At 44.8% G+C, this 18,654-nt stretch overlaps 1 protein-coding gene across 9 annotated transcripts in view; it reads right to left on the minus strand.

The window, feature by feature from the left end:
* Positions 1-18,654, minus strand: part of magi2a (membrane associated guanylate kinase, WW and PDZ domain containing 2a) — a 176,817-nt gene that overhangs the window by 56,475 nt on the left and 101,688 nt on the right. For all 9 annotated transcript variants that reach the window (XM_034578120.1, XM_034578125.1, XM_034578123.1 and 6 more), the window contains exons 3-5: positions 8,967-9,086; positions 4,180-4,395; positions 1,239-1,449 (exon numbers count right to left, since the gene is read on the minus strand). In XM_034578120.1, coding sequence (XP_034434011.1) covers positions 1,239-1,449; positions 4,180-4,395; positions 8,967-9,086 — 547 coding nt within the window. The remainder of the gene's footprint in view (positions 1-1,238; positions 1,450-4,179; positions 4,396-8,966; positions 9,087-18,654) is intronic.

The following is an 18,654-nucleotide window of genomic DNA, read 5'->3' on the forward strand; positions in this document are numbered from 1 at the left end:
GAGATTAGGGCCCACGCCAAATACTGAGCCAAATAAAGTGCAGTTCAAGGTAAGGTCAAATCTCTTTGGATCTGCTTTCCAACAACCTCTCTCTTCCCGTTCTCTCCTTTTTCTCATCCTCCCTTCATCTCAACCATTCCCATCTCTACATTTCCGACCCTTCTTCCCTCTATCGCCATATTTACAGTATCTAAATCTACTTCTCCCTCTTTCTTGTCCCCCCCCCCCTCTCACCTTCTCTTATTTCCGTCTCGACTATTTTTAATCACTATCACTTTTCTTTCTCTCCCACCTCCCACTCCCTTGCTTCTATCCCTCTCCTCAGCCGCCTCACTTCAAGGGGCCGTAGGTAAACGAATTCATCTCGTGTGGAGGCCAATCAAAGACAAGCCTCCTCTTGGCAACGGCATTCACTTTGGCACGGCACCACTTAAGCTCAGAAAAAAAGAGGAATCTCGAAGCTGCAAATTCAGTGGGCTAACTGCATTAGCTGCGTACGGCGCTTGATGGATGGGGGGAGCGTGAAGGTTCAGCGTCTGAGGGGAGGAGACATATGGCGGGGGGGGGGGGGGGGGGGGGGGGGGGGATTCAAAGTCTGCCTAGACATGAAGAGGCAACATGTGTTTGGCGGCATGACAACACCAATCCTCGCCTGCCGCTGCCGTGCCGCTCTTGGTGATGATGCATTCGCCTAATGACGGCTCTAATCTGGTCACTCAGGTGTTCAATGAATAAATCACAGAAGAACGATACAAATAAAATAGGACTTCCCACATGTGAAGCAAAAAAACCTTGATGTAAAGTTACATGTTTTTCAAGAACCTGTTGTTTGTTACAACTTATTAACCTGCTCAGAAACTAAAGAACAACTCTACCTTTAACCTTTAACATAACTTTGACCATGGGTTGGATGATTCAGCAAAAAAATAGTATCAAGATTTAAATGTTCAAATCAGTCGATATCGATAATTATCACCATAAAAGTCACATTATTGAATCCCGTATGGTAAAAGTTTTATAAAAATCAATTATGTTATAAATGTCCTCACTGTGTTTGCACAACGCATAAGAAACATATTGATAGATATAACCTTTGTTATATTGATATTGATAAAATTACATAAGTATAAAGTTTTATTACCCAACCCCATCTTAACCAAACCTTAAGTTATAATGTTGTATATGTTTTGTATGTCTGAGGGAGGACATGATGCATTGTATGACAACTTTCCACTTACTCTATGAAGTAGACTTCTCCTTTCTCTGTGTACGCCATCTCCCAGTTGTCCGGCAGGGGCCCGAGCTCGTCGTTCTCCTCTAGTTTGGGCACCGTGATATTTGGCGACTGTCCGTCGTCTTTGGGCGGCTCGGTGGAGGCCTCCGCTGGGCTGTTCTGCGGGGCGATGTCCCCTGAGGCGTCTGTGCTCTTGTCCTCATGCTCGCTGGACTCTGAGGTGACAACAGGGCAGGATGAGTCATTATCACTCAGGGAGGAGGAGGGGGGATGAGGGCCGTCAATAACTGGGGAGGTGAAGCGAGGACGGATTGACGTAGGACGGTGGGAGAAGAGATTGATTGAAAGTCAGGGGTTAGGGAGGAGGCAGGATGAAAATACAGGGAAGAGTTTTTTTGAATAAGGTGAGGAGAGGTGAGGGGAAGAAAGGGAATGATTGAGGGTAACGAGACAGATGGATGAATAAAGAAGAGGAGACAACAGAGATTGAGAGAGAAGCCGGATGCCCTAGTTTGAGTTGTGGCGCAGTGCGAACGAGTTAAAGGGTGAGAAGAATTGGGTGTATGGAAGAAAGAGAAAGAAACGGCAAGTGTGTGCACATCCCAGAAGAGAGAGAGAGAAAGAGAGAGTTGGTGGAGGGAAGTAGAAATGGGACAAATAAGAGTTGGGGATTGAGAGATAATCTATGGGAGGGAAAGAGTGAGGCAGCAGCTATCTGCTTAGATCACAGAGCCCGCTGTGCTCTATTGATTCCCCTTCAACTCTCCTGGTCAGCGCACACACCGTCCGTCCACAGAGACACGACTCCCCCCCCCCCGAGCTCAGAGCGGCTCGCAAACACCCAACAAGGTTTCCTGAGCTGCTTGGAGCCCGAACGTTATCAAGCATCTGGAGGCCGCCGATAGGAATCAGTTCAAAACGTTCAGTCAGGGTCATCCGCGTCACTTCAGATGACGATCATAAATGTACACGGGGATGCTCCAGGATACTTTACAGAACTTTTAACCCTTCATAAAACACTGCACTGCTGTTAAATCCTTATACACGCTCGCTAGTTCTTCCTAAATCAATTTTAATGACTTAAACGGTACAGTCTTCACCTTTAGGTCTGTAAACGCTTCGGAATAAGGAACCTGAGGACGTCTGTTTGGGTTCCTGGAAAGAAGGTTAAGTTAATAAAATGGATTTTCATATACTCACTAAAAGGTGAAACCTTTATACAACTCTACCTCTCTAAAAACCCAAAGAGGTCGATTAACATTTAACTTACAATGTAATGTGACAGTTTATTCTTTGAGATATAAAGAGAATTTAAATCTCTTTTCAGGTCTGAACCCAAACATATGTAGCATCAGTTTCATCAAATGTTCAGTTATGAACATTGGTTTCATCAAATGCAAAAGTTGAACAATTTCCTAATACCTAATTTTATTAACTGTATTTGATGCATTTTTGTCATTGCTTGCATTTTATGGCATCTTTTTCAATCTGATTTCCTCTGATTGAATTAGTATTTTTATAACTCTTGTCCAATAAAACATTTTGTAAACAGAAAGAAAGATGCTAAATGATGTAGATCATTTCATTACCATTATCTTTTCACCTAAAGCTGTTTTATATTTACTTCTATATTTATGGCATTCCCTCTTAAAAGATATAAAAAGCTCTTTCATGACTCTTAACACATAAATCACTTTGTAAAACAAGAAGAAAGTTGTTGTCATATGTAGATAATGTCGTTACTGTTGAATTGTTACGTAAACCTGACATTTTGTTTCAGTTTTAGACATTTAGCATTTATAGATAGATATAGATTCACATTTTCACTAATTCAGTTATTTTTTGCATTTACTTTAAAATTCCGTCTATTAATTAATTTGTCTTGTGCTGGAATAGAAATCTAGGATATTAAGAATATATTTCTTTAAAACTTCTTTGTAATTATTATTCAGACCCTACCTTGTTTGAGCTCCTTGCGATAGGAAAACCAAAATCTCATCTCAAAACGCTGCAGTTCCTTAAAAAAAAGAGCGAGGCTGTTTAAAGCAGAAGTGACTGCGGGCACTGATTGGGATCAGTAACTGAACGCTTTGGATTTTTTTCCTGGTGTTGTGACTGTTGCCGTGCTGCGAGAGACTCGACTGTCCTCGGGCTGTAAAACCAGCTTAGAAAGTCACAGGACCGAAGCATGGTTTTGGATTTGGAATCACAGAAATCAAACTCATAATGCCCCTTTTATTATTCTGCTTTCATGTGATCATGGGATGCATTCAAAGGGGTTTCTGTGCGCGCGGGGGCATGTGTATGTGTGTTCGGACGTATGTGGACACAACGAGCAGACGTTTCTCGCTCGAGGAGCTGCGTGTTCCCGTTGAACGAACATATAAAGACATGTCTTCGTACAACGGTTATACGAGTCGTTTTTTAATGTCACTTCTGCCTATTTCTCAGAATGAACATGGAGGGGAACGCTGGTTTGGAAAAATAAACACTTAACAAAAAGGTCTTGGCTGATTTTTAAAGTGCCTGCAGGCTGCTGTTGTTGTATGTGTGTGCGCCCTCTGGCTAGCCGGGTTTAATAATGAAACCCAGTGACTGACCAGGGAGCGACTGCACTGAAGCTTTTAATCATAAACAGTTTGGATCGCAGAGGTAATCACCGACAGAGTGAATTATAATTTACACTTTACATATCAGCCCATTAAACTGCACATAAAGACATCCTTGTAACCAATTAAAACTCATTACCTGCCATAAAATTATTTTCCACAGAAATTTCTGTGAAATCAATGTTACTCTCTCTGTTGCTAGGCGACCGATCCAGCCGAGACTGGTGCTGTGAGTTTGGTTATGGCACACGAGGCCTGACCCTGACCTCAAACCTAGACGTCCTGACAGCAAGACCTGAGCCTCTGCGTCTGTGGAGGTCGATGTCGGGAGCTGACCTGGGGTGACAGCAATGCCGTTGCCGTTGACAACTGGCCTCTCCTCCTCTTCCTCCTCGGGGGGCTCGATGCTGGCTTTCTCCATGTTGCTGACCGACTTGTTCCGCTTCCTCTTGCCCTCGGAGCTGGGTCTGGCGCCCGGCAGCAGCTGGTCCGTTACATTGAGCAGCAGAGCGCTGGGCTCGGCCGGAGGCTTCGGGGTACCGTAAAAGTTATCTGGAACAGAGCGAGACGTGGGAGACATTTAAAACCAAAGTTATTTTTATGTACTGAACACGCATCTTATATTTAATGCTGTGCTCGTGTCAGGGCTGTGGGGGGGGGGGGGGGGGGGGGGGGGGGGTGTCTGTCTGCTGGTCTGTCTCTGAAAATACTGGAAGGATTTTCATGAGACGTGCAGATGTTCGTGGTCTCCAGAGGATCGAACTTAATGACTCAATCCTCTCACCTTTCCTTTGAAGACCCAGTGAGGTGGAGATTTTTGGTTCTGAGTGAAACATTGACACCATCACATTTGATATTCAAGGTCACCAGAGGATGAACCGAGACCCTTTTGTACATCTTCTTCTACAAAAAAATCACATTCTCATTAGCATAAACTGTACTTTGCGTTAAGACACTAAACTAAGATGGTGAACGATCATTTTACCAAGCATGTTCAATGCTAACACCTGGATGCTAACATGCCAACCGTATATTAGCATCCAGATGTTAGCCTTTAAATCAAAGCAGCACTACAGGCCATAGACTGTATCTAAAGATGGACGACATGACTGCTCCCCAAAAGTGAAGCCAACTCATCTCAACTGCCCCCTGGTGGCTGACTGCAGGATAGGTCATAAACCCAAGTTACATGCACATAATAAAAACAAAGAAAAAGAGCAGAGAAGCCGACAGAGCAGGGACAGTCTGGATGAGAGAGGTGGGAGCGGTGGGTCGAAATGAAACCAGTGTAGCCTCTGCAGGGAGAACAACATGTTCTGTGCACCTGACATCCTGCTCCATGTCAGACAGTTGATCCGTGAGCACACAGGCTGTGGTCTCCACTTCGCATCATGTCTTACAACACTGACAAGTTGGGAGATGCAATAAAAAGTGACACAAACAAGCACACGTGCTCCTCCTGCACTAATTCCACCATGTTCGGGGGATTTTTGCTGTTGCCAGACTCGTCCGCCACTTCAGTCAATGAACTGGATGCGTATTTCTGCTCTGCTTGGTTTGAACAAATCGCTGAATCTCCCTCTAAGATTCGAGTCGTTGGTCAGAGCCAACAAAGCTGCAGTTTTTCCCACTTGGCTCGGAGTCAACAGCCTCTTCCACGGTCTTCTGTGTAGATTTTCACCGTCTCTCAGTTCGTCTAGTGGCAGCGGCCGAGTCCCTCCGACAGCCTCCATTAGTCACGGTCACTCCTTTCTTTAAGGGTCATGAACATAAAGATGGACGACATGACGCCTCCTATAGATGAAGCCAAATCACATGTCTAGCTTAAGTAAATGGCATAAACCCCGCTTTCTCCATGTCAGTGGATGGGACATGAGCTAAACCAAAGACTGGAAATAAAAGATGGACGACATCTCGGCTCTCCAAAGTGAAGCCAAAGTGTCTTAATCGCCCCCTGGTGGCTGGCTGCAGTATGGGTCATAAACCCTGCCTCCACCATGTTAGTGGATGGGACGTGGGCTAAACCACAGACTGCATATAAAGGTGGAGGACTAGACAGCTCCTGAGAGGCACGTTACAGCATCTCAAGCACCCCCTGGTGGCTGACTGCAGTATAAGTTGCATCCTCCATGTTAGTTGATGGGATAAGGACTAAACAAAAGAAAATCAAAAAGAACATTAATAGATTTTTGTCATGGGTTCTGTCCTTTTATGTAGTTCTCACCACAATTATTAACGTCCATGTACTCAATGTTCTAGTAAGTTTGGTTTTAATTAGTTTTTGGATGCTCTAAAAACCGGGTGAAACTTCGTACCAGCATTCGTCTTGGCTTCATTTCGGGCTTTTGTGTCCTATAGTCTGTAATGTCGCCAGTGAAATGTGTAATGGAATTAAGTGGGAGTTTGTGATGGGCTGAACCAATCCTTTGACTAGAAACGTTATATACTCCGCTTTGATTTTCGGAGGAAAGAAAAGGCTTGTAAAGAAAAGAGCGAGTGAAATAACTGCAGAAGACATTGTCGTCAAAGCCGAACACTAGACTGTGATTCTTCAAGTGCAGGGTTGAGGTGTCGAATCACGTCGGCCCGAAGTCTGAGCGATGTTCTTCTTTAGAAAAAGAAAAAAGTGATCTGACTCAACTTGCCTCTGAGCTTTTCTTAAATCTGAGCCCTGAAAGACAGCTGAAGTTCTTTGTGGTCGGCACAAAGATTGGCCACGGCACAGGATGGGTTTCCAGGAGGAGGACAACAGCCACAGTTTAGGTCTGGAGGGTCACGTAAGGTTTGCTATTAGATTAGCGTTAAAGCTCCACTCAAGGGGCCGTGACCGAATGATCAGACATTAGAAGATGACGCGTGTGACAGTCCCTCAGAGATGATTTCAACCCACTGGGTTTGAGCATTAGAGAGAAACTGCCGCATTAACTGCAGGGGAACAAGAAGTAGTAGCCAAGAAGATTTAAAAAAAACATTAGCTGGTGTCTCCCTCTGCGTTGGAAAGACCTCCTGAAACATCGTGTTCACGATCTGGAAAACATGAAGGCTGCAATGAAAAATAGAGGAGAGTAGCTGTAAAAAGATTACGGGGACTGTCGGGATTAGAGCCCCCCCCCGACCGCAGACACAAATCCTGGAGCCTTAACGAACCGGAGATTTGCCTCCGAGAAGGAAATTATGCTCCACGTGTGAACTTAAATAACCTGCAGCTTCACAGAAACCTGCACTTTTGAAGTCGCGGCATCGCTGTCGCATCAGAGAGCTGCGCTGATTTTCAGTCTGGAGTCTCGTACACGTGAGGATAAAACTTGTCGTGACAAAGAAAAGAAAAAAAAAAAGAAAGTCTCACGGCACATTGGAGGTGAAGTGGAGGGCAGTACTTCCAGGGTTCATGAGAGAGCAATCCTCATCTTTCTGCACAATAACACTGAGTGAGAGGAGAAAGATGTGTAAGACAGAAACATCCAATCAACCTTCAAACTGTTTCTGGCACAGCAACCAGCAGCCAAAGATGTCGCTCCTAAGGATTTTAGTGCCACGTGAGCTGAACAAACTAACTTGAGTTGTTTGGTTCTAAATTTCTAATTTTCTCTGGGAGTTCAAACAACAGGGCCACAGGGCAGATCCAGCCCATGTGACAGTTTCATAAGGCCCCCACGACATGTTGAGAATTTATAGTTGAATCCAGATTGTAAAAGTTATTTCTATTTTATTGATTTATCCTTAATTTTAGAGCAAAATGGAGGATGGTGGACAACGTTTTTATCGGCATGGAAAACTCACAAACTTCACAAATCACTTTGTCTTAAAACGTAGTTCAAAAACGTATTCAAACGCAGACTCAGGATCAGTGAGATGTCAGAACATCATTGTCGTTATCAAGGAGAGCTGTTGCAGGAAGTGAACCTCAGCTCTTCCTACATTATTCTATGTAATAACGACTCAAACCTCAGCTGCTCGTCCTGACCACAGTCTTCTTTCTTAAATCTCACCCTTTCTCCCTTTTTTCCTCCACATCTAATTGGCCATTAAATTATTAAAGTATATAAAACACTGAATGATGGCCGAGCGACGGCGCAGAAGAAACTCTTCCCCCCCTCTCTCTCGCTGTGGAGAGCGGCTCCCATCGGCGAGAGGATCTAACACTGCTCCTGGCAACCGACCGTTAAATCGGCCATCTGCAATTTAGTTCCCTCCTTCCTGCAGTGGTGGCGGGCCAACAGAGACCTGGAGTCAGGTGGGAGAGAGGAAAGTTAGTGGCTCCAGTGTGTGTTATCTGTATAATGGCAGGGGGTCTCCTGAGAGCTGGAGGGTGGCCAGGCGAGCCGAGAGCTGCGGCTTCCTCTTTTTTTCCGGACTGCTTTAAAATCCGAGCCGCGGGTCTGTCTGACCACGGGAGAGAGAGGAGAGCGAGTGTCTGTCTGTTTGTTTTGATTAGACGACTGAAGAGCCACTGCAGCTCAGACTGAAGGACTGAGCCGAGAGAGCGCACATGAAGATACTGCAAGGATGTGAGTGAGTGTGTGTGTGTGTGTGTGTGTGTGTGTGTGTGTGCAGGCTTCTCTTCATTCAGAATTTACAGATTCCTTTCAGTCCTTCATGAATGATGATGCTCTTGTCTGCGCAAAGCTGAAAGATGGATGGTATGTATGTGTGTGTGTGTGATGAGCTCTGTCTCAGCACTCATTCACACCACTGTCACACACACACACAGAGAGAAAAATGCCTGGAGTGCCACACTGATGCATAAATTCCACAAGAAAACACTCTGAAACATCACCAAAGCCCTTTTCAGACACGAAATTGGGCGAGGACATTTTCTGGAGTTCACATACGAAGAACGCAGCGGGAGATTGTCGGAGTCAGACGTGTTCACGACAGCTGGAAAAACGCCCGGAACATTCAAACAAGAAGTGGCGTCTGGGTAGCGAACGTAGGAGGCAGGACATGATGTCTTTCAAAGTTTGTATGCGTCTTTGTAAGTTCTGGAAAATGTCCGGAGCGATTTGCCGGAAGATTTCAGGAAAATGTCCAAAGTTCCGTGGACGTCTGAGAGCAGCTAAAAGAGGAAATGACCACAATCTCTCACAGACACGTCGTTAAGCGTGACTTCACTAAATCCTTACCTTCATACGTTCCGCTCTCTAGCAGGGCTCCGCTTTTCTCCAGTTCCATAAACCGGTCAATGGTCACAAAATTATAATCCACCCCCGGGACCTCTCCTTCCTTGGGCTGCCTGGTTGTGCCTGCAGGAGATAAGAGAAGAGGAGTTAGAGCCGCAGCAGCTGTGGACGCCTCCTCATCGCGGACCGAGGCCAAGTCGTCTTGTTTCAGAAGTGATCGGAAAAACATCTAAGACAGGTTGATCCTGCTTGACTCATTAAATGCCCTCATTATTCCTTTTGTCCTTTTCCATCTTTCACATCTGAGACCAAATATCAGAGTAGCGTAGCTTTCCCGGGAGAAGAGAGGAGGGTGTTTCCATTTCAGGGGCTAAGTGATGCAATTTGGACGCCAACAGGAGAAATCAAGTCCATTTGCATGGAGCTGACGGCCCGATGAGGACTCCCCGACATCTGACTGCAGCACAAGAGTGAAATGAAAAATATTCTCAACTTTAAGAGCAGCATTAAACGTCAAGTTCTCCGCCTGCCGCCATCGTCTGTCCTCCAGTTGGTAGAACAATAAGAGTTTACAGCGTTACACTGAGGTACAGATGACTTCCTAAATACTTCCTCGTTACTAATTAGACTGTTTCAAAGTGATCCCGGCTGTGACGCCGCGCAGGCACTGCACCCCCGAGGTTTCCACGTCTGAGCGAGGGGTTGTTCACAGTAAATAGAGGAGCCCCGTGGAACCCACTTGTTAGACCCTCACCGCAGCGTTTAAAGGATCCATCTGTGCGTTTTAACGTCAGCAGGGGAGCGACTGCGCCGCCGATCCTCGCTGGTAGGTGGCGTGGTGGGATTGGTCTGTTTTAAAGGCCAACTGACATCACTCACTGCACGAGGCTGGAAAAATGCCCGTAAAAGTTTCATTACACAGTTTGCAAAGAGGCACCGAGCATAAGTGTCTCCGCTTGTTTCAGACGGACACAGTTGTCTTTTTCATGTCCAGAGTCCACGATGTTGGACGTCTGTATCTTGTTTTTCGCTTAATTGCCTTAAACCAAATTGCTTTTAGGGTTAATTAAGTTGTATTGCATTGTAAGCATAGCCTCTGCATGTTTCACACACAGATCAGTTTCCTCTGCAGAGAAGACACCTGGAAAATCAGATTTTACCTCCGTCAAACACAACTGTGTTTGTTTTTGTTTGTTTGTTTGCAGGATTACACAAAAACTATTGGATGGATTACCATGAAACTTGGTGGAAGGATGTGTTATGCGTCAGGGTGGAATACGTTTCACTTTGGAGCAGATCTGGATCTTTACCACTGAGATATTTTCAACATTTTCATTGATTTCACAGAGAACAATTTATGGAACTTGATGAAAAACATCTGGCACATTAAGGGGACTGAGGTTTATGAGCGTTCGAAATAAAAATCCACATTATTGAATTTACAAGTGGTTTCATAAAGGGACTTGTTGGGCCTTGGGCAGATAAATGAGCGAGTGGCTTTCTAGTTATAATAGCAATTCATCAAGGTGCAAGTGCATCTCGCTCTCTAAGTGAATAGAAGATGATGTTCTGATTGGTTTATTGCATACCATGCCAAACAGGCAGGTTTAGAACAGACAAAGCACTTGTCTTTACAAATTCAGGACAATCTCAACTCTGGGATTGTCCAGATGTGCAGGTGGAAGAAGAATATGTCAAATAAACTAGTTAAATCCTCGTAGACCCCAAACTCTACTCTAAACTTTTCTTATATCAGTCTTCGGTTGGGGATGAAGAGGGATGAACTGAATGCGGCATCGGTTAGACAGCGCTGCTCTCACACACCGATGCTACTCACCATCCCCAGCAAATGTTTTATCTGAAGTGTTTTTATTTCAATCATCCAGGTAGTTCGATGTCTATATAAAGTTGAAATCACATCACTGGGCCAGAAGGAGTTCATGTTCATTTGAAAAGTTTTTCTTCGCTGCAGAAAACACTTGTTATGGACTTTTTGGGGGGGGATAAACAGCAACGGCACGTCTTGAATCAAAACTCACTCTAAAGTTTGGGTTCGAAAAAATACTCCTGCAGCTCTTGTTTTAAAAATAATTTCCTACTGTTGATTTAAGGCTCAAGCTCCTGACTATGAACTGTAATGCTCTTGGTTTCCATTCGACTGTGATTCTCCATCCTTCATTTCCCTTATCTTACTCTACTCTATCCATCAATAAGATATAACGACTAATAATGTTTTTTTAAATCCTATACATATAAACGTTCCTGGGGTTAAGTGTTTTCGGGTGAACGGCAAAAAAAAATCCCAACCCTCGTCCAAGTTTATGGTTTCAACTTCCTCCAGACACCATCAGACAATGTGATGAATAGAAAATGAATCCAAATGAGGGCATTAAGCCGCTTGCCAAGCTCTTCCAATGTTGTCTCGTTAATGCGCCGATTAATTGGTCCTTGAGTGGAGAAGCTAAACCCACTTGTGCTCTTTTTGGTTGTTTGTTTACAGAACATTAAATCGGGAAACAAATTGTCGTTCTGTGGAAATCAAGTTGTCAAACAAACGGAACGAAGTGGAGCGCCGCTCGCACAAACCTCAGAACGCAGATTTACTGTTGGCGACCTTCAGAGCTGAAACGCCCAAACTAGCAACCTGCTGTCAGACTCATTTGTACCAGTTTATAAGAGCAAATGAGCAGCAGGGAACATTGTGTCAGTGTGGCACCTCCACTGGAGAGCTTCCTGATTGTGTCTGTCTGCATGGGGGCTTATGTACCCATCAGATTAGCCTCCCTCACATGCAGAGCTACTGACAGAGCAGCACACACATTCACGCAGAGACACACACACATACACACACACACATTTCAAAGAGGACTTTTGATGTTGCGGGACTATATTTAGCAGCATCTTCTGGTGGGGACTTCTCTCGGGTGACAATATCTAAAGCAACCACAATGCCGATTCTCCATTTTCCATCCTCTGTATGTGGGTCACGCTCCTGTAGAGATTTTCAAAGGGAAGCAACCTTTCCGAGGCACCAGTCTAATGATGTTAGGAGGTTTCAAGTGGGGGTATAATCATCTGTATTTACAATTCCTTGATCACTGAGGGTTGGGACACTCATTAAGGTTAAATACTGTAGCCATCATTGTGCCAGTCTTACTGGAGCCGGGATTCTCAAATCCCCTCAGGTGTGTTTCTGGATTTGGGCCCAGTCAGGAGTGTGGGAAGCTCCTCACTAAAAATAGCTCCTGTTGTTCTTTGTGAACAGACGTCGTGTCTAAGCTCCTGCTTTAGTCGTGAGACAAAAAGAGAGAGAGAGAGACGGATCGCACAAGATGAACTCAATAATATTCGTTAAAAAGCTGGATTTGTATGCAAGGAAGTTATGGTGAAGACATGACACCTTTGCACGCTGGAGACAAAAGAAGTTTTTATTTGACATTCCAACATTAACTGAAAGGTGGGGGGGGGAAAGTTCATATTCAAACTTCTAAATATACAGTCTAGAGGCCCAGTAGACTGTCCAGCAGGGGGCGCTCGCTGTCAGCTTGACCTGTCAGTAAAGTGAGTCAGTAATGTTACGCTGTTTTGCTACAAAAATGGAGGAAGCAAGCAGGCAAAGCCGTCCTGAGCAGACAATCATGACACCAAAGCATCTGGGAGGTGGAGAGGTTTGGGTGCCATTGAAGATATAAATCCCCACCCCCCCCCAAAACAAACTGTGAATACAACAAAGTAAAAGTCCATCAACACAAAGATAAATGAAAAGTCCTTCAAAAGTTTAACACAGGGACAGAATCCTGACAAAAGATGTGGTTGAATAACCAATCAGAGCAAATAAAGCATGTGACAAAGTGACTCTACAGATCTCCCCACACCAGCGGAAGCCACTTTGGCCTTCAGCGGCGCAGCTTCCTCTTTCAGTCGTCGCATCAAACTCGCCCTTCTGCAGATAAATGGTAGTGATCGGCCCCGGCTTGTTTCGAGGCGGATGAAAATCTGTCCGAACGAGGTGCTATAAACACGGAGCCGTGGTGCTATAAACAGATGAAATCAGACACCGGACTATGAATCAGTTCCTGCACTCGAGGCGTCTGCGGCAGAACCGTCGTGCACCGGCTCACAGAAGAATAAATCCACCTTTAGACTTTACTGCAGCTGCTCACAGTCTCCAAAGACGACGGAGGCAAACAAACAGATCGTGGCAGCGAATAGTGAACAGATGTAGTAACAGGACATTTGTCACCTAATAGGAGCTTTGTAGGTTCTGTGGTTTGGTGTCTGGGACGTGAGACGAGGAACGAGACGGAAAATGGAAAAGGAGGAAAGTTGAAAGTGAGCACAGGATGCATGACATCGTCTATCTACTAGTTCCACAAATCTCTTGTCTATCTGTGTAATATGTAATGCAGGGAAAAATAACAGCCGTTCAGTAAATCATTCAAACTTAACTGTCGAATATGTTTTTCAGATAAACCAGGTAGGATGAGCACAATATTGTATGTGATACCTTTACTCCGCTCCAAAGCTCTGCACACAAACAATAAAAAGTGACAGCAGGTTGTAGAACTGTTTGAGGATGATGACAAGGAACAATTCTGATCTCCAGCTCCAGAGGCATCACCACAGGCCGGGAGAAGAGCCCATTACAAACAGGTAGGTTTAGAACAGGCACCGCACGAGTGTAATGGATGAGAGAGCCTGAGCTGCAGCGTGGGCCGAGGCTCTCGTAGCCTGCAGCCTGTTGTTCTCCAGTACGTCCTCGAGCCGCGATGCAACTCCACAACCACAGGCCACAAGTACAACTCTCACTTGTGCAGCCGAGCACCACTTGCGTCCGCCCCGGTCACAGCTAACACCTGCAGTGGTTTCATACACAGGAGTACGTACGCTGCTCCTGCAGATCACATTAACATACGGCCGCTCGAAGCCACGAATGCTAATAAAAGACACTGTATTAACGCGTGACCTCTGTGTTCGGCTTCACATTTGCACGATGCACAGTGAATACTACGAGTGTTAATGGAACCTGAGATAACTGCAGGCGGAGAGAGACTCCACTGTGCATTCATGACGGAGCCGGAGCGTGTGTGAAGAGCTGGAGGAAACGATTATAGCATGAGCATCCGAGCTAATCAGCTAACACACAGTTACCTCACAGCGTGGAAGAAAAGAAAAACTATCAGAAAACAAAACCACTGTCACTATTTGTTCGATGTCGAATATGAATAATTTCCTTTCATTTAAAAAAACATCAAGGACAGGATGGTTTGTTCTGTAAAATGAAAAATGTCGTAAGTGCATTTTTAAGTGTTTGGCATTTTAGCTGGGGTAAGAAATGGGACAGGATGTGCCTGGTCTCCCTCAGGTCATCGTGACCTCTCCTGAGGTTTGGTGAGACACAACACTGTCGCTTTCTAGGAGCTCAGAACAGCTGAATATGGTCCAAACACGTCCGATTTCAATAAAATCAAGTTCTAAAAGATAACACAAGATAAGTTTCCTTACGTGTGTGTGACTGACGGGTGAATTAATGAGCTCGTTAGAAATGCGAGGGAATCTTGACTTGTAAACAACGTGTTGGCAACAGGTGAGTGTTCTTCCTCCTGTACTTACATCTGGTCTGTACACTTAAATTAATTAAACAGCCAGAGCATCGCATATATTTTACTGTTATTGCTGTAGCTTTGGGTGGACATAAACATTAAGCAGCTTGTTGGCATCACTGAATGAATGTGTCCATCTTCCTGCCTCTTGTTTAACACACACGCACACGCACACACACACACACACAAAGATAAAGACCTTGTTATCCATTAATTAAGTGCATGTCTTAAAGAAATGCTGGTTTTATTCTCTTATGAGGAGAATATGTAGTCTCAGGTATCAGCCACAGTGAGGTGACAGACTGCAGGACACAGTCTGTTCATCTGTCTCCTGCATCATCTGGGCTGGAGCCTCTTCTCTTTTCATCTTCCCCTACTTTCTTTCATCTCAGACTCCAGACAAATTTCACACTCGCAGAGTAACAGCAATTTCATCTGGCTATTGAGTCGCGGTCCCTCCTGCACAATCTCAGCTGTGCCTTTGGGGTTTGGAAATCACAAAACTCGTCTGGGTGGATTTATGTTTGTCTTTTGAGGAAAGGGACGAAGACACAATTTCCCTTAAACATATGTTTGATACCCCGTTCAGACCTGGTATTAACATCTGCCCAAGGTGATCTGCTTACACAAACCACAACTGGAAGTGGTCTGGGATGCACGTGGCCACATTCTTTTCATCCGTGTGAATGTAATGGCGTCCTGGGCCACGTATGAAGGACCGCCTGCTCAGCTGTCGACCTCTGACCTGCTATGGTTTCATACACTGATTTGTTTGTAGCCACAATAAACACTGACCACTGTGTAATGATTGATACTCTTCTTAAATAAGCAAAATCATAGCAGAACTGCAGGTCCCTCAGGACAGATGTTAATACCAACAGGGCCTCAGTGCATCAGGTGCATCAGACGTGGTCATGCACTGTGTTTAAAAGAATATATATTAATACTAATCAGGGTGAACATGGGTCTGAGGTTGGAAACAACTATAGCCTCCAGCGGCCCTGTTATAATGGCCCAGTGTTGTGAACAAAGGTCCCGGTCGGACGTGGTACGCAGGTCTTGTCTTTTCACCCTAAACCCTCTGTTATGACTGGCCAAGACAGTGTCAGCACGGCCTATTGTAACCACCCTAATCTCGCCATTAGCCAATTAGGAAGTGACGGGCAGCCGTAATGCCCCTGCATTAGCGGGATGGATTAGTTTTCCATTCAGCGCCGGCCTGCCGCCTGTGGGCAAATGGACTGATGGGAGGACAACGAGCGGCTGCAGCCCGTCACCGAAAGCTGCTTTCGCTGCACTTTGCCTCCACAGACAAGCAGCAAGGGTGGTGATGCGCTTATTCACAGTTTTCAGTGATGATCAGGAGCAGCGTCTTAATCAGCGGTGATTACATATCATTTAAACGGTAATAAAGTCTATTGAGCAGGAGAGGAGGAGGCAGGAGAGGAGCCCGCTGTTTCCACTGCGCTTACGATGAAAAGTTAATTTCACCGCTTTGCAATTTAATCATATTGACTGGGAATGATTTGCTTCGCCAGCAAAGAACAGATACAAAACCTCAGTGTTAGTTTTTGACCAAAGATCCGTATTTTTGTTGTGCCTTCTCTTGGATTTGATGAGATTTCAGGTTCATCTGAGTTCAGGCGAATTTAGCGACTGCGTCGCTCTCGTGATTATTGACAGCCAGTAATGTGGCATAGATTGGAGAAAGCCAGGCACTGAACCACACGCCCCTGCCTGTTGGTCCTCAGCCATCCTCTCCTGAATTCCATTAATAGCTCTGCCCTCCAGGAGGTGCTGGGTGAACCGCCTGTAACACAGCCAGAGATATTGATGACTGCATCCTCCCCCTTAAACGGGAGACGAGAGGAAGGGAGAACGAGTGGAGAGGGATGATAAAGAGATAAAGAGGTGGGAAAAAAGGGGGGGATGCATGGAGAGAATTATCATGGAGGCCCGGTATTTTAGAAGGAACTAATCTCCTGGTCTGTTCAAAAAAACACATGGATACAAGCACACGGGCTGCAGATCGAATACTAATATATTTTCACACCACAATTGGAGTATGTGCAGGTTTTTTAAATCTGTGTAAACCCGCTTAAAGAAAGCAATTGAATTCCTTTTCATTGGAAGAGTTTGCCTTTCTGCTCGGACGAGTTCACTCTACACGACTTGTTGTCTCGTTATCGGGAGTCTTGCAACTTTATACTCTACGATGAATTGGCGACAGAGGATCACACAGTCCACCATCTTTCATCAGGAGAAACCCCCGACAGCTATGTCTGGTTTCCAAACCTTTACTCCGTCCTGCACTCTGATTGGCGATATTTGTCACCAACTCATCTAGATATTTAGCCTGCTGGAAATCTAGTCGGAAAAAGGCGACGTGTCAGCGAGCTTCACGAATCGCCGTCATCACGATCTAACACTGACAAACATTTCAAGCTTTCTTGTGCTCTTTGAAGCCCTCTAGTGGCCAGAGAGGCCTCGTGCAGCTGCTGAACTTGCTTATAGCTAAAGTCCGCTCTGGTGAAAGACGTCTGATATTGGGGTGAAACAAGTGTCATGTTTACATCACTGCTAATTGGAGCTGTAGCCGATATAAAATATAAACACCCACAACTACCACAGAGTCAATCGACCTGGGAGTGAATCGTCCTCTTCCAGACCGAAGACAAAAGCCAGATATTATCAGAGGGCTTTTTACGCCCCAGTGTGAGAGGGTTTTAACTGTAATGTACTCTGGAGGGGATCTTTCGGCATTTAAAAGCTACAATCTCCACCACCACATCCACAGTGTCCTTTAAATAATTAAATTTAATGGACGTTAAAGAGACAAACAAGCAAAGATAAAGTGGAGATTACAAGAGAACCACTGCTTAGATTTAAGAAATCATTTTTACTCGTGTTTCCTGCGAGTACGGAGTCTCTGGAGTTTTGTTCACTGCAAAACATCTTTGCATATTTTCCTTTGCAACCGTTTTCATGTTGCTTGTCAACTCGCAGTATAGCCAACACTCGCTGGCTGATAAGTGCAGCAATAACACTATGTGGTACTCGAAAATACTCAACAGACAAATTTTCAAGATTTAACCAACAAAGCTGAAATTAATTACATCCATATTAACTAGATTGCAGTTTTCCTCCATAGTGTCACTAACATTCAATTAGCTAATGAACAACACAAACAATAAATAAGCAGAGGAAATGAAAGTGAATGCTTTTAGTGAAAGAATTGATGTATCGTGTTTAAATTTGTATGAATGTGATATGAATCCAGTCACATTCTCTATGAACTTGTGAAGAGTTACCACGAACAAGAGGGGAAACGAATCAGCGACGATTATTGAAATCGATACATTAAGCAGAAATACACAATATTGACGAATTCAAGCTTCTGGGCTTTCGAGGATTTGCTGCTTTAAAATGTCGTGTAACAGTAAATCCCACATCACAAAGAAATGAGTTCATCTGCAGCTTAATGAAACTGTGACGGATATTTTTCATCATTTTTCAACTGAGAAAATATCAGCACATTGTTCTGAGTGTAATGAAAATAATCAGGAGTCGTGCTTCTGATGATGAGGCAGGAGGATAGAAAACATCTCATCCTCCTGTTATTGGTCAGTAATGACACCTTCATCTTCATCTGCTGATGCTGAGTGAATATCAAGCCCCTCAGCTCGGTGCACGTGCTCCTCTGAAGCCCGTGCACGGCAGGAAACCACTTAAAGCGCTGATAAAGTGACAGTGACAGATCAGCAAAGAGCTCTCCATATTGATTAAGTGCAGGATCAAACACACTCGTGGAACAAGACGTGGTTATGAATCCTAGAAGTTTGGCAGCGTCCAGTTCGGGATGTTACTCATATCAAGTATTTGTAGGCCGATCCCACACACACACACACAGACACGCAGCCAAGATAAACATACAACGTGTAAAAAGAAACACAACCTACCCCTACACTGGGATGTCATCATGATATCTGTTATCATTGAGAATCAGAGCGAGCTCCTCTCTCCCGTGGGAAGATGTGAATGGCTCCTTTCATCACATCTCAAGCCTCCCCTCTATTTACTGCTGAAAG

The sequence above is a fragment of the Hippoglossus hippoglossus genome, chromosome 23 (genome assembly GCF_009819705.1).
Source record: "Hippoglossus hippoglossus isolate fHipHip1 chromosome 23, fHipHip1.pri, whole genome shotgun sequence".
NCBI lineage: Eukaryota > Metazoa > Chordata > Actinopteri > Pleuronectiformes > Pleuronectidae > Hippoglossus > Hippoglossus hippoglossus.